General features: G+C 47.0%; 1 protein-coding gene across 11 annotated transcripts in view; it reads left to right on the top strand.

Annotated features, from left to right (window-relative positions):
• LOC129826629 (calcium/calmodulin-dependent protein kinase type II subunit beta-like) overlaps positions 1–21,657 on the top strand; it is a 155,095-nt gene that overhangs the window by 69,421 nt on the left and 64,017 nt on the right. For 9 of the 11 annotated variants that reach the window (XM_055887559.1, XM_055887558.1, XM_055887556.1 and 6 more), the window contains exons 6-9: positions 1,686–1,758; positions 12,984–13,086; positions 14,076–14,159; positions 14,339–14,433. In XM_055887559.1, the coding sequence (XP_055743534.1) occupies positions 1,686–1,758; positions 12,984–13,086; positions 14,076–14,159; positions 14,339–14,433 (355 nt within the window). The remainder of the gene's footprint in view (positions 1–1,685; positions 1,759–12,983; positions 13,087–14,075; positions 14,160–14,338; positions 14,434–21,657) is intronic. The other 2 variants (XM_055887566.1, XM_055887555.1) reach the window with 1 other exon arrangement.

Here is a 21,657-nt window from a genome sequence, read left to right as displayed (position 1 = left end):
CCAGTCCAGACCTCATCATAACTACACCAGTCCAGACCTCATCATAACTACACCAGTCCAGACCTCATCATAACTACACCAGTCCAGACCTCATCATAATTACATCAGTCCAGACCTCATCATAACTAAACCAGTCCAGACCTCATCATAACTACACCAGTCCAGTCCGTACTCTTCCTACTGTATCTGTGTAGTTTTTACATCCATGTATTTTTAGCCCGTTGGTCATGTGGTCTGTGTCTGAATTGACACAATGGTGCCAGTTGGGTCAGCAGAAGGCTGGATAGGTACACAAGTAGGGATGCTGTTGGTATTAAGATAATCTTTTCAATGTGTTGTTTTTAGCTGTGGGATAGAAAGCCACACCCCTTACCACATCCCCTCTCCCCTCCCTCTCCTAGTCCCCCCTCCCTCCCCTAGTCCCCCTTCTTCCCCTAGTTCCCCCTCCCTCCCCTAGTCCCCCCTCCATCCCCTAGTCCCCTCTCCTTCCCCTAGTCCCCCCTCCCTCCCCTAGTCCCCTCTCCTTCCCCTAGTCCCCCCTCCCTCCCCTAGTCCCCCCTCACTCCCCTGGTCCCCCCTCCCTCCCCTAGTCCCCCCTCACTCCCCTTGTCCCCCCTCCCTCCCCTAGTCCCCCCTCCTTACCCTAGTCCCCCATCCCTCCCCTAGTCCCCTATCCCTCCCTAGTCCCCCCTCCTTCCCCATAGTCCCCCCTCCTTCCCCTAGTCCCCCCTCCCTCCCTTAGTCCCCTCTCCTTCCACTAGTCCCCCCTCCCTCCCCTACTCCCCCCTCCCTCCCCTATTCCCCTCTCCTTCCCCTAGTCCCCTCTCCCTCCCCTAGTCCCCCCTCCCTCCCCTAATCCCCTCTCCCTCCCCTAATCCCCTCTCCCTCCCCTAGTCCCCTCTCCCTCCCCTAGTCCCCCCTCCCTCCCCTAGTCCCCTCTCCCTTTCCTAGTCCCCTATCCCTCCCCTAGTCCCATCTCCTTCCCCTAGTCCCCTCTCCCTCCCCTAGTCCCCTATCCCTCCCCTACTCCCCCTCCCTCCCCTAATCCCCTCTACCTTCTCCCTCCACTAGTCACCTCTCCCTCCCCTAGTCCCAACTCTGGTCCAGGAGGCTCCACCATAATGCTCAAACCTATACATTTCTTTAAGATCATTGGTCACCTAAATGAAAGAGAGGGAGGGAGCATTTTGCCCTTTGACCTTTCTCAAAATGGAGCCAGTGGAATCCATTGGCCCTCCATGGAGATCTTTGTTACTTTGACAATGGAAAGTTCTCATTGACAGGTTTGAACAGTTTACAATAAAGAGTACCTAGACAAGTACTTTGGAGCTCCAGGTGATGATATTCTACCTAAAGTAACATAATACACACCTATTGGCCGTTCTAAAGCCAAGTTGTTGTCCTTTCGCTTGGCTAGGCCATGGGTTGGACAAGGCTGGTGACAGAAGACCCCTCCTCCCCCAACCCCCCCGTCGTCCTCCCTCTACCTTCCTCCTCCCTCCTTCCCTCTTCCTCCTCCCGCTACCGGTCCTCCTCCCCCTACCTCCCCCCTACCACTCTTTCCCGCTACCCCTACCCCCCCCACCTCTACCTCTAACCCTTGCCCTACCCTCCTCCCTAACCTGTGCATGGAATTGTAGCTATGCTAACCAGACTAACATGCGCCCCCTGGTGTTTGCATGCAGTCATTGCATCCAGCAGATCGTGGAGGCGGTGCTACACTGCCATCAAATGGGCGTGGTGCATCGAGATCTAAAGGTGGGTAACAGGTCTGTTCAGTGTCCATTCAGAGTCTGTTCAGTGTCCATTCAGTGTCTGTTCAGTGTCCATTCAGTGTGTGTTCAGTGTCCATTCAGTGTCTGTTCAGTGTCCATTCAGAGTCTGTTCAGTGTCCATTCAGTGTGTGTTCAGTGTCCGTTCAGTGTGTGTTCAGTGTCCATTCAGCGTGTGTTCAGTGTCCATTCAGTGTCTGTGTGTGTCCATTCAGTGTGTGTTCAGTGTCCATTCAGTGTGTGTTCAGTGTCCATTCAGTGTGTGTTCAGTCTCTATTCAGTCTCCATTCAGTGTCCGTTCAGTGTCCATTCAGTGTGTGTGTGTGTGTTTGTGTGTGTGTGTGTGTGTGTGTGTGTGTGTGTGTGTGTGTGTGTGTGTGTGTGTGTGTGTGTGTGTGTGTGTGTGTGTGTGTGTGTTGGGGGTGTGTGTCCTCTATATGCGTGTTAGGCGAAATTGTCCAACATCACTGTTTGTAGATAGATTATGGATGTCTAGCACTGACTGTAAAATATAGTAACACCTCTCTAGAGAAGACTGAGCTGAGCTGTTCAGTAAATCTTTAGCCTGTCAGTCCTACCAAGGAGTTTCTAGTTAAAAAAACAACAAAATTTTTTCACCTGTATTTAACCAGGTAGGCTAGTTTAGAACAAGTTCTCATTTACAACTGCGACCTGGCCAAGATAAAGCAAAGCAGTGCGACACAAACATCAACACAGAGTTACACATGGAATAAACAAACATACAGTCAATAACACAATAGAAAAAGTCTTAATACAGTGTGTGCAAATGAGGTAGGATAAGGGAGGTAAGGCAATAAATAGGCCATAGTGGCGAAATAATTACAATATAGGAATTAAACACTGGAGTGATAGATGTGCAGAAGATGAATGTGCAAGTAGAGATACTGGGGTGCAAAGGAGCAAAATAAATAAATAATAGTATGGGGATGAGGTAGTTGGATGGGCTTATTACAGATGGGTTATGTACAGGTGCAGTGATCTGTGAGCTGCTCTGACAGCTGGTGCTTAAAGTTAGTGAGGGACATATGAGTCTCCAGCTTCAGTGATTTTTGCAGTTCGTTCCAGTCATTGGCAGCAGAAAACTGGAAGGAAAGGCGACCAAGGAGGAATTGACTTGGGGTGACCAGTGAGATATATCTGCTGGAGCGCGTGCTACAGGGGGGTGCTGCTATGGTGACCAGTGAGCTGAGATAAGGTGGGGCTTTACCTAGCAGAGACTTATAGATGACCTCGAGCCAAAGGGTTTGGCGATGAATATGAATCGAGGGCCAGCCAATGAGAGCGTACAGGTTGCAGTGGTGGGTAGTGTATGGGGCTTTGGTGACAAAACGGATGGCACTGATAGACTGCATCCAATTTGCTGAGTAGAGTGTTGGAGGCTATTTTGTAAATGACATCGCCGAAGTTGAGGATCGGTAGGATAGTCCGTTTTACGAGGGTATGTTTGGCAGCATGAGTGAAGGATGCTTTGTTGCGAAATAGGGAGCCGATTTTAGATTTAATTTTGGATTGGAGATGATTAATGTGAGTCTGGAAGGAGAGTTTACAGTCTAACCAGACACCTAGGTATTTGTAGTTGTCCACATATTCAAAGTCAGAACCGTCCAGAGTAGTGATGCTGAATGGGCGGACAGGTGCAGGCAGCAATTAGTTGAAGAGCATGCATTTAGATTTACTTGTATTTAAGAGCAGTTGGAGGCCCTGGAAGGAGAGTTGTATGGCATTGAAGCTCGTCTGGAGGTTAGTTAACACAGTGTCCAAAGAAGGGCCAGAAGTATACAGAATGGTATCGTCTGCGGCAGCAGCAAGAGCGACATCATTGATGTATACAGAGAAGAGAGTCGGCCAGAGAATTGAACCCTGTGGCACCTCCATAGAGACTGCAAGAGGTCCGAACAACAGGCCCTCCGATTTGACACACTGAACTCGATCTTAGAAGTAGTTGGTGAACCAGGCGAGGCAGTCACTTGAGAAACCAAGGCTGTTGAGTCTGCCGATAAGAATGTGGTGATTGACAGAGTCGAAAGCCTTGGCCAGGTCGATGAATACAGCTGCACAGTTTTGCCTCTTATCGATGGCGGTTATGACATCGTTTAGGACCTTGAGCATGGCTGAGGTGCACCCATGACCATCTCGGGAACCAGATTGCATAGTGGAGAAGGTACGGTGGGATTCGAAATGGTCGGTGATCTGTTTGTTAACTTGGCTTCGAAGACCTTAGAAAGGCAGGGTAGGATGGATATAGGTCTGTAGCAGTTTAGTTCTAGAGCGTCTCCCCCTTTGACGAGGAGGATGACCGAGGCAGCTTTCCAATCTTTGGGGATCTCAGATGATACGAAAGAGAGGTTGAACAGGCTAGTAATAGGGGTTGCAACAATTTCGGTAGATCATTTTAGAAAGAGAGGGTCCAGATTGTCTAGGCCAGGTGATTTGTAGGGGTCCAGATTTTGCAGCTCTTTCAGAACATCAGCTTTCTGGATTTGGGTGAAGGAGATCAGTCTCCTGTCTTCAGGTCAGAATCCTCTCCTACTGCAGCCTTATCTCTCTCTCTGCACCATGGGATCTGTCCAATACGATCTTTCACATATCTCTGATGGTGCCTTGCAAAATGCTGCTCCTCTATCTCTTCCCAGTTGTTGAAACAGCAACTCTCCCCCTTTCCAAATGCAGTCCCTCTCTCACCTATCCTCTTTTTGAGAAAGCACCTCTCCTAGTCTGGGGAGAATGCCAGTATGCATGCTTGTTATGCTATCCGACGGATGGGTCTTCTATGCTATGCCAGTCCTTTCTTGGAACAGAATTTGACCCACTTGCTCCTCAGTTTAAATGGATACTTCGGGATTTGGGCCCTTTATCTACTTCCACAGGGTCAGATGAACTTGTGGATACCATTTGCACGTCTCTGTGTTTAGTAGTAAGGAAGTTAGAGGTAGTTTTGTGAGCCAATGCTATGCTAGCAGATACCCAAAGACCTCCGGTCATTGCGCTGATGCTTGTTAGCAATTGCGCTAGCCCTAGTTAGCAGCTTCCTTCAAACTGCATGCAAAGACATAAAATGGTGCCCATGAACTAATCTAACTCTGGGGATGTAGATTGCCAAAATCCCAAAATATCCCTTTAAATTCCTTGTAAGATTGGTTGTAGTGTGTGCTCGATTAAAGTTAGCCCCTTGTCGATATGACTCCCAATATGATTCCCAAAATGGGTTTCCAAAGGGAATTGATTCTTTGCCACATCCAGTTTAAATTTGTCTCTATGGTGCTTCCAATTGAGTTTGATAGCTTCCTGTAAGAATGTATTTATAGGTCAGACGACAGAACCTTGTTCTAATTGGTCAGAGCCTCTTTTGCTCTCCTATCGTGTGTGTGTGTGTGTTATACATGTTTTTATTACTGCTTGTTGTCTTGCGTAATGCTGCGTGTGTGTTTTCAGTTCTCTAGACCTGGATAACACCTCGTCAGACCCCAGCGCCGGCCTCTGCAACATTCCTCCTGTTTATCAGAACTGTTGTGGCTATATCTTTATTTAGCCACACCTATCAGGTTACAGTCCTCAGCTCTGGGGCATTTCACACAATATGTCATAGTGATGGCTGAGGACAGCCTCGGAGAGGGTCTGAGAGGCGAGGAGATCGCTCCAATGAAGTGGAGACAACCAGAGAGTTATGAATAATTGATTAGTGTGGAATAGACTTAGGCGGTATCCAAATTGTCTTACCTTCATACCGACCTTGTAACATCACGGGATATTCGTTAATACTGGCACTGAACACAAGGAGCGCTATTTTCAAACCCCACTGAGCCGCTGAGATCCGAAGGTTAGCAATGCTAACAAGTACATGTAAAATCCCATATGCTAACTAAATGCTAACAAGTACATGTAAAATCCCATATGCTAACTAAATGCTAACAAGTACATGTAAAATCCCATATGCTAACTAAATGCTAACAAGCGCATTGCAAACATTTTATACAGTCTCTGGCATAAATGATTTGCAGGACAGACATCCCAGCTCACAAAGTTATACAAGTAACTCAAAAATGCTACACAGTTTGCTGCACGTATGAAACAAATATTAGATAGCAAGGTTCTTGATCCAGGAGGGGGTTCTCGGCCGTTACCAAGCGGAGCTTGAATTTGCGAGAAGCTAAGCACTTAGTTAGATAGCTAACTAGCTACTAAATTAGCAAACCAAATGCACAACTGCAGAGCATGTAGCACATTTTAGACAGTTAGAAACTTAATAGTTACAAGATATCTAGCTGGCAAACATTTAGTTGTTAATTCCATATTGTAACTAGATCACCTGGAGAGTGCTGCACCACAGTGGCTCACAAGGCTCCGGTCTCACGTTGTTGTGTGCTTGTGAACAAACACCACGTGACTGGGGACTACGATAAGGTTTATAATGAAAAATGAGGTGACAGGTGAAATGGAGAACCTGACCTGTTTTAACCTCTAACGTATTGCACAAGTCGACTGCAGGTATTTACTTAAAAGGTACCTACAAATATTGAAATTATTAGAAATCATTTCTACGGTATTGAAAAAACATCCCGTGGCCATTTCCAAATACCCCCGGTATACGGTATATACGGTATACTGCCCAAGCCTTGTACGCAAAGCAGGTCTATGAAGATTTTCTGTTAGTATGCTTCTTCTAATGTCCCCAAAACAGAGGAAATAGGCTACTGACTGGAAAGGACATTGTTGTCCGACTTCGACACAAGTTACTGGGTCATTTGAGGCTGACAGAAGTACTGAAATAACTCAACTGACATAAGACAAATGGAGACTTAATTTATTAGTTGATTTTGTTGAAATATGACAGTATAAAACTCCAAATGGTAATTTGGCTGAGATATTATGGCACTAGAGCCCAAATCCTGTAAGCCTCTCTCAGGTCTTTGTCAGTCAGGGTAAATGACCTAACCCTGTCTCTGGTTTCACACTATGGCCGTCAGTCGCCTTAAATTGGAGTGCCCTTTCAATGGAGGTCTGTCTGCCTGCATCTCTGCCTGTCTGCGTCTCCTCTCTCTCTCTCTCTCTTCTCCACGTCCTCAGAAGAAATGTGAGCAGAGCCCAGTCTGGAATGCTGCAGCAGCTCCCACATCTCTCTCTCATTCTCGCTCTCTCTTGGTCTCTCGCTCTGTCTCCCTCTCTCACTTACTCTCTCACTCTCCCTCACCTAACTTATTTACCAACCAGCAGCTTGTGCGACACTGTGTGTGTGTATATATGTGTGTGTTTACGTGCGTGCATGTATGCGTTTGTGTGTGCGTAAGAAGGAAGGAAGGACCTGGATTTGTGTGTTGCTGCATAGAGCTATGCAGAGACAGGCTGACTGTCTGACTCTCTGTCTGTCTCTGTTTGTCTGCTTGTCTGTCTGCCTGTCTGTCTCTGTCTGTCTCTGTCTGTCTGCCTGTCTGTTTGTCTGTCTTACTGTCTGTCTCTGTCTGTCTCTGTTTGTCTCTGTCTGCCTTTGACTGTCGATCTGTCTGTCTGTCTCTGTTTGTCTCTATCTGTCTTTGACTGTCTGCCTGTCTGTCTGCCTGTCTCTTTTTCTGTCTGTCTGTCTGTCTGTCTGTCTGTCTGTCTGTCTGTCTGTCTGTCTGTCTGTCTGTCTGTCTGTCTGTCTCTGTCTTTGTCGGTCTGTCTGACTGTTTGTCTGTCTGTCTGCGCGTGGTGAATTTATGTGTTTGTACGCGTGGCCTGGATATTGTATGCCTGTCCACCTATTCATTGGAAGCTTGTGGTTGATCTGAATTCCACCCACAATCATAGCAGGGATTATCCTAACACTGCAGTGTTGGCAAGTTTGAACTTTCTCCTTACAAATGAGTAAACCCTGACTCATAGGCCTGAGAGAGTGATGACACCAGGGAAGGCTACTGCCTCAGGCTTATAGTCTCTCTCTCCTTCCCCTCTCTCTCCTTCTCTCTTTTGCTGTATCTCTCCATTTCTCTCTCTTTAGCTCTTTTTTGTTTGCTATCTCTCCCTTCTCGCTATCTCTCCCGTCTTGCTATCTCTCCCTTCTCACTATCTCTCCCTCTCTCTTTTCTCTCTCTTCTCTCTCGTTAGCTGTCTCTCTTTCTCACTATTTCTCCCTTCTCACTATCTCTCCCTTCTCACTATCTCTACCTTTTCTTTCTCTCTCCCTCTCTCTCCCTTGCTCTCTATGTGAGAGGAGAGTTAGGGAGTGTGAGAGAAGAGGAAGGGAGGGAAAGAGGAGAGTAAGGAGAGAGGTAGAGAAAGGAGGAGGAGAGGGAGGAGAGAGAGCGAGCGAGGGGTAGAAGAGAGGGAGAGGAGGAGGAGAGGGTGGAAACTAAGGGAGTGATGAAGGAGGGGAGAGGTCGTGTAATAATGAAAGATAAAGAGGAAGACAGGCTGCAATGACAAGCTACAGCAATGACAAGCTACTGCAATGACACAAGCTACTGCAATGACACAAGCTACTGCAATGACTAGATATTGCAATGACACAAGGTACTGCAACGACAAGATACTGCAATGACACAAGCTACTGCAATGACTAGCTACTGCAATGACTAGCTACTGCAATGACACGAGCTACTGCAATGACTAGCTACTGCAATGACAAGCTACTGCAATGACTAGCTACTGCAATGACAAGCTACTGCAATAACTAGCTACTGCAATGACAAGCTACTGCAATGACACGAGCTACTGCAATGACACAAGCTACGGCAATGACAAACTACTGCAATGACATGAGCTACTGCAATGACACGAGCTACTGCAATGACACGAGCTACTGCAATGACAAACTACTGCAATGACACGAGCTACTGCAATAACAAGCTACTGCAATGACACAAGCTACTGCAATGACAAACTACTGCAATGACATGAGCTACTGCAATGACACGAGCTACTGCAATGACACGAGCTACTGCAATGACTAGATATTGCAATGACACAAGGTACTGCAATGACAAGATACTGCAATGACACAAGCTACTGCAATGACTAGCTACTGCAATGACTAGCTACTGCAATGACACAAGCTACTGCAATGACTAGCTACTGCAATGACAAGCTACTGCAATGACTAGCTACTGCAATGACAAGCTACTGCAATAACTAACTACTGCAATGACAAGCTACTGCAATGACACGAGCTACTGCAATGACACAAGCTACTGCAATGACAAATTACTACAATGACATGAGCTACTGCAATGACACGAGCTACTGCAATGACACGAGCTACTGCAATGACAAACTACTGCAATGACACGAGCTACTGCAATAACAAGCTACTGCAATGACACGCTACTGCAATGCAGGGGATTCACTGACACTGTTAACATGGTGTCAGAGTTTATACCTTACACCAGGGATCATCAACTAGATTCAGCCGAGGGACTATTTTTTTCTTCTTGAGCGGATGGTCAAGGCTCCAAAACCTAATTACAAATCATTTGTAGACTGGAAATAGATTGCAAGAAGCCCAAACAGATATGATATTTGACTAAAACGTAATCATTTCAAACCTTGCTTACATTTGAATACAATCACATATACGGTACGTTATCTCTCTATGTCTGTGAGTACTTTGGAGCTGATTTACAAAATGAAAGTCACTCGGAGCTGATTTGCTGGTGTTTTTACAGTATTTTATGTCCAATTCAAATTCAGCCCATGGGCCGCCTGTTGGGGAACCCTGCCTTACACCCTTATAGGTGTGTCTGGGCCGAGGTAGTGTAGATCGTTTTTATGTTGGAGAACTCAGGGTACCAAGACGGAAAGAGAATTTGTGTTGATCTTACGGCATTAGCTAGGTGAAAGAAAAGTTACAGAAGACCTTATTAGCACATTGGAGAGCTATGTAGAGCTATGTAGAGCTATGTAGAGCTATGTGGAGCTATGTAGAGCTATGTAGAGCTATGTAGAGCTATGTGGAGCTATGTAGAGCTATGTATACTGAACAAAAATATAAATGCAACATGCAACAATTTCAAAGATTTTACTAAGTTACAGTTCATGTAAAGAAATCAGTCACATCTCCTTCGCATAGAGTTGATCAGGCTGTTGATTGAGGCCTGTAGAATGTTGTCCCACTCCTCTTCAATGGCTGTGTGAAGTTGCTGGATATTGGCGGGAACTTGAACACTCTGTTGTACCGGTTGATCCAGAGCATCCCAAACATGCTCAATCTGTGACATGGCTGGTGAATAAGCAGGCCATGGACATCCAGGAATTTTGGACAGATCCTTGCAACATCTTGCTGACACAACAATGGGCCTCAGTATCTCGTCACAGTATCTCTGTGAAGAGTACACTTCTCTAGCTTGCCAGTGGCCATCGAAGGTGAGCTTGTGCCCACATGAAGTCAGTTACGAGGCCAAACTGCACTCAGGTCAAGACCCTGGTGAGGGCAACGAGCAAGCAGATAAGCTTCTCTGAGACGAATTCTGACAGTTTGTGCAAAAATTATTTGGTTGTGCGGGAAACCCACAGTTTCATCAGCTGTTCAGCTGGCTGGTCTCAGATGAACCCGCATGTGAAGAAGCCAGATGTGGAGGTCCTGGGCTGGCGTGGTTACACATGGTCTGCGGTTGTGAGGCCGGTTGGACGTAGTGCCAAAGTCTCTAAAACGATGTTGGAGGCGGCATATGGTAGAGAAATTAACATTGAATTCTCTGGCAACAGCTCTGGTGGACATACCTGCAGTCAGCATGCCAATGGCACACTCCCTCAAAACTTGAGACATCTGTGGCATTGTGATGTGTGACAAAACTGGCCATTTTAAAGTCACCTTTTATTGTACCCAGCACAAGGTGCACCTGTGTAATGATCGTGCTGTTTAATCAACTTCTTGATATGCCACACCTGTCAGGTGGATGAATTATCTTGGCAAAAGATAAAGACTCCTTGCTGTCCCCAGTCCACCTGGCCGTGCTGCTGCTCCAGTTTCAACTGTTCTGCCTGCGGCTATGGAACCCTGACCTGTTCACCGGACGTGCTACCTGTCCCAGACCTGCTGTTTTCAACTCTCTAGAGACCGCAGGAGCGGTAGAGATACTCCAACTGTTAATGAAAAGCCAACTGACATTTACTCCTGAGGTGCTGACTTGCTGCACCCTCAATAACTACTGTGATTATTATTATTTGACCATGCTGGTCATTTATGAACATTTGAACATCTTGGCCATGTTCTGTTATAATCTTCACCCGGCACAGCCAGAAGAGGACTGGCCACCCCTCATAGCCTGGTTCCTCTCTAGGTTTCTTTCTAGGTTTTGGCCTTTCTAGGGAGTTTTTCCTAGCCACCGTGCTTCTACACCTGCATTGCTTGCTGTTTGGGGTTTTAGGCTGGGTTTCTGTACAGCACTTTGAGATATCAGCTGATGTAAGAAGGGCTATATAAATACATTTGATTTGATTTGATTTGAAAGAGAAATGCTCACTAACAGGGATGTAAACAAATTTGTGCACAACATACGAGAGAAATAAGCTTTTTGTGCATATGGAACTTTTCTGGGATTTTTTATTTCAGCTCATGAAACATGGGACCAACACTTTACATGTTGTGTTTATATTTTGTTCAGTATAGATACGTAGATAATAATAATAGCCTAGATACACCACCATATTGTAAGCCTTACACCTATCCAGTCCCTTCAGATCTGCAAACAACAAAGTGATGGGAACTAAGAGAAGGGAAGAGGGCTGACACATTTCTATTGTATGGAGCAGGGTTCCTGAACTCTGACCCTACGAGGTCCGGAGCCTGCTGGTTTTCTGTTCTACCTGATAATTCATTGTACACACCTGGTGTCCCAGGTCTAAATCAGTCCCTGATTAGAGGGGAACAATGAAAAATGCAGTGGAACTGGCTTTGTGGTCCAGAGTTGAGGTTGAACAGAGAAAGAGAGAGAGAGAGAGAGAGAGAGAGAGAGTGAGACAGACAGAGAGAGAGAGAGAGAGAGAGAGAGAGAGAGAGAGAGAGAGAGAGAGAGAGAGAGAGAGAGAGAGAGAGAGAGAGAGAGAGAGTGAGACAGACACAGAGAGAGAGAGAGAGAGAGAGAGAGAGAGAGAGAGAGAGAGAGAGAGAGAGAGACAGAGAGAGCAGGGGCCAGGGGGGATAGCAGCCCATTATTAGAGTCCCCCCCTGACAGAGAATAATGAGGCTGTTCTATCTGGGACACAGAGAGAGAGAGAAATGCAGATAGAGAGAGAGCACCAACTCCACACACCACAGCCCAAACCCCTATACCCTAAATCACAGCCCAGAGCACCCTACAGGGGGTAAGGACAAAGATTGGCTGCATCATACTGTGTTACAACATTTATGAAAGTGTAATTCACTTTACAATAAAATACGACGATAATGCACATTAAGGTGTATGCAAGTGTGTGTGCGTATTTGCTCAATATGTGTGTGTGTGTGTGTCATTACTGATATAGCCTAGGTGTTCAGGTGTGTGTGTGTGTGAGTCATTACTGATATAGCCTAGGTGTTCAGGTGTGTGTGTGTGTGAGTCATTACTGATATAGCCTAGGTGTTCAGGTGTGTGTGAATGTGAGTCATTACTGATATAGCCTAGGTGTTCAGGTGTGTGTGTGTGTGAGTCATTACTGATATAGCCTAGGTGTTCAGGTGTGTGTGTGTGTGAGTCATTACTGATATAGCCTAGGTGTTCAGGTGTGTGTGAATGTGAGTCATTACTGATATAGCCTAGGTGTTCAGGTGTGTGTGTGTGTGAGTCATTACTGATATAGCCTAGGTGTTCAGGTGTGTGTGTGTGTGAGTCATTACTGATATAGCCTAGGTGTTCAGGTGTGTGTGAATGTGAGTCATTACTGATATAGCCTAGGTGTTCAGGTGTGTGTGTGTGTGAGTCATTACTGATATAGCCTAGGTGTTCAGGTGTGTGTGTGTGTGAGTCATTACTGATATAGCCTAGGTGTTCAGGTGTGTGTGTGTGTGAGTCATTACTGATATAGCCTAGGTGTTCAGGTGTGTGTGAATGTGTTTTCATGTGCTGCACCAGTGTGTGTTTCCTGTCACTGTTGGTGCATGCGGAACGACCCTCCCTCCACACCCTACATACATGAGTGTTGTCTGTATGTCTGTTGTCCCCCTTTTGTCCCCCGTCTCCCCTGTTTTATAGTTCAAAACAGGATGAACCTTTAGTGCCCCTCTCCTCTCCCCCCCCACAGCCAGAGAATCTGCTCCTAGCCAGCAAATGCAAGAATGCTGCCGTCAAGTTGGCCGACTTTGGCCTGGCCATCGAGGTACAAGGAGATCAGCAAGCCTGGTTTGGTACGTACTGACTGTAAACTACGATCTGATCCTAGATCTGTGGTACTGACTGTAGACTACGATCTGATCCTAGATCTGTGGTACTGACTGTACACTACGATCTGATCCTAGATCTGTGGTACTGACTGTACACTACGATCTGATCCTAGATCTGTGGTACTGACTGTACACTACGATCTGATCCTAGATCTGTGGTACTGACTGTACACTACGATCTGATCCTAGATCTGTGGTACTGACTGTAGACTACGATCTGATCCTAGATCTGTGGTACTGACTGTACACTACGATCTGATCCTAGATCTGTGGTACTGACTGTAGACTACGATCTGATCCTAGATCTGTGGTACTGACTGTACACTACGATCTGATCCTAGATCTGTGGTACTGACTGTACACTACGATCTGATCCTAGATCTGTGGTACTGACTGTACACTACGATCTGATCCTAGATCTGTGATACTGGTTGTACACTACGATCTGATCCTAGATCTGTGATACTGGTTGTACACTACGATCTGATCCTAGATCTGTGATACTGACTGTACACTACGATCTGATCCTAGATCTGTGATACTGGTTGTACACTACGATCTGATCCTAGATCTGTGATACTGACTGTACACTACGATCTGATCCTAGATCTGTGGTATTGACTGTAGACTATGATCTGATCCTAGATCTGTGATACTGACTGTACTCTACGATCTGATCCTAGATCTGTGATACTGACTGTACTCTACGATCTGATCCTAGATCTGTGATACTGACTGTACACTACGATCTGATCCTAGATCTGTGATACTGGTTGTACACTACGATCTGATCCTAGATCTGTGATACTGACTGTACGCTACGATCTGATCCTAGATCTGTACACCACACCAACATGTTTTCAACCTTAATTCATCCCACGTGGGAAAAATAACTGTGAAGCTTTGAGTGATGAATTGTGTGCTCTGTGTGTGTGTGTGTGTTTGTGCTGCAGGATTTGCTGGTACACCGGGATACCTGTCCCCTGAGGTACTGAGGAAGGAGGCATATGGCAAACCTGTGGACATCTGGGCCTGCGGTGAGCATCTCTCACGTTTACACACATACTGTTCAGAGCAGACACAAACTGGCACAAACACACAAGTCTATACACAAATGAAATGTTCATATAGAAATGCTGATTCTGTGTTTGTCTCTGACTGTGTGTGTGTGTGTGTGTGTGTGTGCGCGTGTATGTGTGTGTTGTCTCTGTCTCAGGGGTGATTCTGTATATCCTGCTAGTGGGCTACCCTCCCTTCTGGGATGAGGACCAGCACAAACTGTACCAACAGATCAAAGCCGGGGCATACGATGTGAGTGGACAACGCAGACTCCTCTCCTCTCTTCACTTCTCCTCTCCTCCTTCCTCCTCTCCTCTCCTCTCCTCTCCTCTCCTCTCCTCTCCTCTCCTCTCCTCTCCACTCCACTCCACTCCACTCCACTCCACTCCACTCCACTCCACTCCACTCTACTCTACTCTACTCTACTCCACTCCACTCCACTCCACTCCACTCCACTCCACTCTACTCTACTCTACTCTACTCTACTCTACTCTACTCTACTCTACTCTACTCTACTCTACTCTACTCCACTCCACTCCACTCCACTCCACTCCACTCCACTCCACTCCACTCCACTCCACTCTACTCTACTCTACTCTACTCTACTCTACTCCACTCCACTCCACTCCACTCCACTCCACTCCACTCCACTCTACTCTACTCTACTCTACTCTACTCCACTCCACTCCACTCCACTCCACTCCACTCCACTCCTGTCACGTTCCTGACCTGTTTTCTGTTAGTTTGTGTATGTGTTAGCTGGTCAGGACGTGAGTTTGGGTGGGCAGTCTATGTTTTCTGTTTCTATGTTGGTTTAAGGGTGACCTGATATGGCTCTCAATTAGAGGCAGGTGGTTTTCATTTCCTCTGATTGAGAGCCATATTAAGGTAGGTGTTTTCACACTGTTTGTTTGTGGGTGGTTGTCTCCTGTGTCTGTGTGATGTTACGCCACATGGGACTGTTTCGGTTTTGTTTGTTCGGTTTATGTAGTCTGTTCCTGTTTTCATGCGTTCTTCGTTATACGTAAGTTCTTATGTTCAGGTGCGTCTACGTCGTTTGTTGTTTTGTAGTTATTCAAGTATAGTTCGTTTTCTGTCTATGTCGTGTCTTGTTTAATTCAATAAATCATGTCATCATACCTCGCTGCATATTGGTCTTCAGATCCCTCTCTCCTCTCCTCGTCTGAGGAGGAGGAGGATTTAGAGAATCGTTACAGAACCACCCACCAAATTACCAGAACCAAGCAGCGGGGAAAAGGGCAGCGAAAGCAACCACAGAAATCCCAGGACTTGTGGACTTGGGAGGAAGAGTTGAATGGAGAAGGACCCTGGGCACAGGCTGGGGAGTATCGCCGCCCCAAAGCTGAGCTGGAGGAAGCGAAAGCTGAGCGGCGGCGATATGAGGAGGCAGCACGGCAGCGGGACAGGTACGAGAGGCAACCCCAGAATTTTTTTGGGGGGGGGGCTAGAGAGGAGTGTGGCTAAGCCAGGTAGCAGACCTGAGCGCACTCCTCGTGCTTATTATAAGCAACGTGTCACTGGTCAGGCACCGTGTTATGCGGTTAAGCGCACGGTGTCGCCAGTGCGTGCCCATAGCCTGGTGCGCTATAGGGCAGCCCCCCGAAAGTGTCAAGTGAGTGTGGGCATCCAGCCGGGGCGTATTGTGCCTGCTCAGCGCGTCTGGTCTCCGGTACACAGTTTCGGTCCAGGGTATCCTGCGCCGGCTCTGCGTGCTGTGTCTCCGGGGCGCTGGGAGGGTGCAGTGCGTCCTATGCCTACGCTCCGCTCGTACCGGGCAAATGTGGGAGTGGAGCCTAAGGGAGAGGTGCGCGTAGTAGGCACTAGATCTCCAGTGCTCATCCACAGCCCGGTTCAACCTGTGCCTGCACTCTGGAGGGTACGGGCTGGAGTAGTATGCCAGCCTGGGGGAGTGGTGCCAAGGCTGCGCACCAGAGCTCCAGTGCTCCTCCACAGCCCGGTCCTTCAGGTGCCTTTTAACATCAAGCCTCCTGTAGGTCTCTCCAGCCTGGTGGGTCCTGTGGCAGCCCCACGCACCAGGCTGTCTCTCCGTCTCCTTCCTACAGGTGTGCCCGTCTGCCCAGCGGTGCCTGAACTGCCCGTCTGCCCAGCGGCGCCTGAACTGCCCGTCTGCCCAGCGGCGCCTGAACTGCCCGTCTGCCCAGCGGCGCCTGAACTGCCCGTCTGCCCAGCGGCGCCTGAACTGCCCGTCTGCCATGAGCCTGCAAAGCTGCCCGTCTGCCATGGGCCTGCGGAGCTGCCCGTCTGCCAAGAGCCTACAGAGCCGCCCGTCTGCCAAGAGCCTACAGAGCCTTCCGCCAGACCGGAGCCGCCAGAGCCTTCCGCCAGACCGGATCAGCCAGAGCCTTCCGCCAGACCGGATCAGCCAGAGCCTTCCGCCAGACCGGATCAGCCAGAGCCTTCCGCCAGACCGGATCAGCCAGAGCCTTCCGCCAGACCGGATCAGCCAGAGCCTTCCGCCAGACCGGATCAGCCAGAGCCTTCCGCCAGACCGGATCAGCCAGAGCCTTCCGCCAGACCGGATCAGCCAGAGCCTTCCGCCAGCCAGGATCCGCCAGAGCCAGCCAGCCAGGATCTGCCAGAGTTTATCAGCCGGGACCTGCCCCTTGTCCCGGTGTTGCCCCTTGTCCCGGTGTTGTCCCTCAGTCCGGAGCTGCCGTCCCTCAGTCCGGGGCGGCCCCTAAATCCAGCAGGACCCATGTCTAGGGTTCCCAGTCCAAGGTCGGTGGCGAGGGTCGCCACCTTGAGGAAGACACAGAAGCGGGGATTTATTATGGTGGGATTGGGACAGCGTCCGGAGCCGGAGCCACCACCGTGGTCAGATGCCCACCCAGACCCTCCCCTAGACTTTTGGTGGTGCGTTCGGAGTACGCACCTTGAGGGGGGGGTTATGTCACGTTCCTGACCTGTTTTCTGTTAGTTTGTGTATGTGTTAGCTGGTCAGGACGTGAGTTTGGGTGGGCAGTCTATGTTTTCTGTTTCTATGTTGGTTTAAGGGTGACCTGATATGGCTCTCAATTAGAGGCAGGTGGTTTTCATTTCCTCTGATTGAGAGCCATATTAAGGTAGGTGTTTTCACACTGTTTGTTTGTGGGTGGTTGTCTCCTGTGTCTGTGTGATGTTACGCCACATGGGACTGTTTCGGTTTTGTTTGTTCGGTTTATGTAGTCTGTTCCTGTTTTCATGCGTTCTTCGTTATACGTAAGTTCTTATGTTCAGGTGCGTCTACGTCGTTTGTTGTTTTGTAGTTATTCAAGTATAGTTCGTTTTCTGTCTATGTCGTGTCTTGTTTAATTCAATAAATCATGTCATCATACCTCGCTGCATATTGGTCTTCAGATCCCTCTCTCCTCTCCTCGTCTGAGGAGGAGGAGGATTTAGAGAATCGTTACAACTCCACTCTACTCTACTCTACTCTACTCTACTCTACTCCACTCCTCCTCTCCACTCCTTTCCACTCCTCCTCTCCCCTCCTCTTCTCTTCTCCTCTCCCCGTCTCTCCTCCTTTCTCTTCTCTTTTCTTCTCGTCTTCCTCTCTCCTCCTCTGTTATTTTACTCTCTATTTCTCAACACCTCACCTTCCTTTCCCTTCCCTCTCTCCCTTTCTTGTCTATCCTTCACCCCACTCCCACCTCCTTTCTCGCTTTTCCCCATTTCTTTTTTAGAAGTCCGTCTTACATAACTAGATCACCTCATTTATATTTCAGAGGAGCAGGAAAGTGCCTACCTTGAGCACATTAGTCCCTTCTTAGGGAAACGTTTTTGGGACAGAACTGTACAGTATGACGTTTAACAGCTATGATGTTTAGACACATTATTCCAGCTCGCTTGCTGTCAATTTTCTGTCCCTGACCCAATTGTATATATTTATTTGTTTCTATGTTATTTATATATGATACTTTGGGCTGTATTTAAACAAACCTAACATTATGGTAGAACTAAACGCTGCTGGTAACGCTATAGGTTCGGGCGTGTGTCAGAAATAGTTTTGCTATTTTCACATCCATCGGCACAGAGCGGTGGTGCGAAAAGGCTGGGTTTTGATGAATTAACCAGTTGTGGGTGTGTTGAGGCTTGCCCCCCTCACTGGCCAATCAGAATGTGCTCCATGGCGAAATATGCGGCTGCTTCAAGTTGTTTATTTACGGTCTTTTATGACTATTAAGGGTTTTACGCACATCCAAACTTTTCACAGTAGCTGGACAGAGATCCAATGTAAAGAGAAAGGGGGACAGACAGACAGACAGACAGGTCCCCTCACCGTTCTACTGCTCCCCAATATACTGTTTTATATTGGCACCATCTTACAGATCACATTCACACGGCTCCAGAAGTTGCAACGTGCCACTGAATTCAGTGAATCATTCTAGAAGTTTTGGTTTTAATAACATTTTATGAAAAACAATCAATCTGTTTTTGGTTTTTTTCAACAACAATTAATAAATATAATGATATCATGAAATTGATGTGACTTATCCTTCGTTATAGTAGGTCTAGGGCAGGGGTGTCAAACTCATTCCACGGAGGGCCTTGTGTCTGCAGGTTTTTGGTCTTTCCTTTCAATAAAGCCCTAGACAACCAGGTGTGGGGAGTTCCTAACTAATTAGTGATGTTAATTCATCAATCAAGTACAAGGGTGGAGCGAAAACCCGCAGACACTCGGCCCTCCATGGAATGAGTTTGACACCTGTGGTCTAGGGTAAGGGTAGCCTTCGGAGGGCTTGGTGTTTTACAGATATGAAATGGAAAACCAAGCAATTGTTATAGGAAAATAACTTTGAAATACGAGGTTCATCAGTATATTCACCGAGGTTCTCATCTCTCATTTCATGATGGGCATGGACACATGCAGCCTACATCATGGAGGGGGTTTTACGCCAAAAGATAACTAAAATAATGTAGACCTACCTGCCCACAATACATAGATACACTATATGACCAAAAGTATGTGGACACATACTCGTGCTTGTCGAACATCTCATTCCAAAATCATGGGCATTAATATGGAGTTGGTCCCCCTTTTGCTGCTATAACAGCCTCCACTCTTCTGGCAAGGCTTTCCACAACATGTTGGAACATTGCTGTGGGGACTTGCTTCCATTCAGCAACAAGAGCATTAGTGAGGTCGGAACTGATGTTGGGCGATTAGGCCTGGCTCGCAGTCATCGCTCCAATCCATCCCAAAGGTGTTCGATTGGGTTGAGGTCAGGGCTCTGTGCAGGCCAGTCAAGTTCATCCACACCGATCTCGGCAAACCATTTCCATATGGACCTCGCTTTGTGCATAGGGCCATTGTCATACTGAAACAAGAAAGGGCCTTCCCCAAACTGTTGCCACAAAGTTGGAAGCACAGAATCGTCTAGAATGTCATTGTATGCTGTAGCATTAAGCTTTCCATTCACTGGATTTAAGGGTCCTAGCCCCCTACACCATGAAAAACAGCTCCAGACCATTATTCCTCCTCCACCAAACTTTACAGTTGGCACTATGCATTCGGGCAGGTAGAGTTCTCCTGGCATCCGCCAAACCCAGATTCGTCTGTCGGACTGCCAGATGGTGAAGCGCTGTCACAGGTCCAGAGTCCAATGGCGGCCAGCTTTATACCACTCCAGCCGATATTTGGAATTTTGCATGGTGATCCTAGGTTTGTGCGTGGCCGCACGGCCATGGAAACCCATCTCATGAAGCTCCTGACAAACAGTTCTTGTGCTGACGCTGCTTCCAGAGGCAGTTTGGAACGCACTTCAGCACTCGGCGGTCCCGTTCTGTTACCGTTCCCGTTCCCGTTCCCGTTCTCGTTCTCTGCGGTCCCTTTCTGTGAGCTTGTGTGGCCTACCACTTCACGGCTGACCTGTTGTGGCTCCTAGACGTTTCCACTTCACAATAACAGCACTTACAGTTGACCGGGGCAGCTCTAGCACGGCAGAAATTTTGCGATCTGACTTGTTGGAAAAGTGCCAAGCTCTGACAGTGCCACGTTGAAAGTCCCTGAGCTTTTCAGTACGGGCCATTCGAATGTTTGTCTGTGGAGATTGTATGGTTGTGTGCACAATTTTATACACCTGTCAGCAACGGGTGTGGCAGAAATTATTTGAAGGGGTGTCCACATACTTTTGTATATATAGTGTAAAAAGAGAATGTCAGCTCAAAGTTTTGCTCCTCTCAAACTTGATCTTAAAGCGTTGGTGATGAAGGTTTATTTCCAAGCGGTCTCACGAGCCAAACCCTTTATCGACGGTCTTGGCTAGCCTACTTGATTGCAAAAAGAAAATAGCCTTCATTGAAAGAAGAGGAAGCTATGCTTGTTTTTTTATAAAATAAAACGAAATGGGGAAAAAACATTAGTTTTTTTGTTTCTAAATACGAAGTATACAGTCACCAAAACCACATGACTCTTGTTCCATGCACATATGGGCAGTGTTCATCACGGCTGGATGGGCTGTGTTTCCACTGTCTAAATTCATGCCATAACCAACCACCTTACCGCTAAAAGCAGCTGTTGGTTGGTCTTAAAGATCCCTACCAAAGCTGCCTGAAATTAGCACTTTGGATTACGTTTCTAAGGACGTACGTCAAATATTTCCACCCCTCCCATCAGAGCACAAGCAAGCTGATATAAGACAGGTGAATCACAAATCAGAGCACAACAAGCTGATATAAGACAGGTGAATCACAAATCAGAGCACAACAAGCTGATGTAAGACAGGTAAATCACAAATCAGAGCACAACAAGCTGATATAAGACAGGTAAATCACAAATCAGAGCACAACAAGCTGATATAAGACAGGTGAATCACAAATCAGAGCACAAGCAAGCTGATATAAGACAGGTAAATCACAAATCAGAGCACAACAAGCTGATATAAGACAGGTAAATCACAAATCAGAGCACAACAAGCTGATATAAGACAGGTAAATCACAAATCAGAGTACAACAAGCTGATATAAGACAGGTAAATCACAAATCAGAGCGCAACAAGCTGATATAAGACAGGTAAATCTCAAATCAGAGCACAACAAGCTGATATAAGACAGGTAAATCACAAATCAGAGCACAACAAGCTGATATAAGACAGGTAAATCACAAATCAGAGCACAACAAGCTGATATAAGACAGGTAAATCACAAATCAGAGCACAACAAGCTGATATAAGACAGGTAAATCTCAAATCAGAGCACAACAAGCTGATATAAGACAGGTGAATCACAAATCAGAGCACAACAAGCTGATATAAGACAGGTAAATCACAAATCAGAGCACAACAAGCTGATATAAGACAGGTAAATCACAAATCAGAGCACAACAAGCTGATATAAGACAGGTAAATCACAAATCAGAGCACAACAAGCTGATATAAGACAGGTAAATCACAAATCAGAGCACAACAAGCTGATATAAGACAGGTAAATCACAAATCAGAGCACAAAAAGCTGATA

The sequence above is a fragment of the Salvelinus fontinalis genome, chromosome 28 (genome assembly GCF_029448725.1).
Source record: "Salvelinus fontinalis isolate EN_2023a chromosome 28, ASM2944872v1, whole genome shotgun sequence".
In the NCBI taxonomy this organism is placed as follows: domain Eukaryota; kingdom Metazoa; phylum Chordata; class Actinopteri; order Salmoniformes; family Salmonidae; genus Salvelinus; species Salvelinus fontinalis.
Note: the sequence above shows the minus strand (reverse complement) of the source record. Positions and strands in the feature narration are given on the sequence as shown.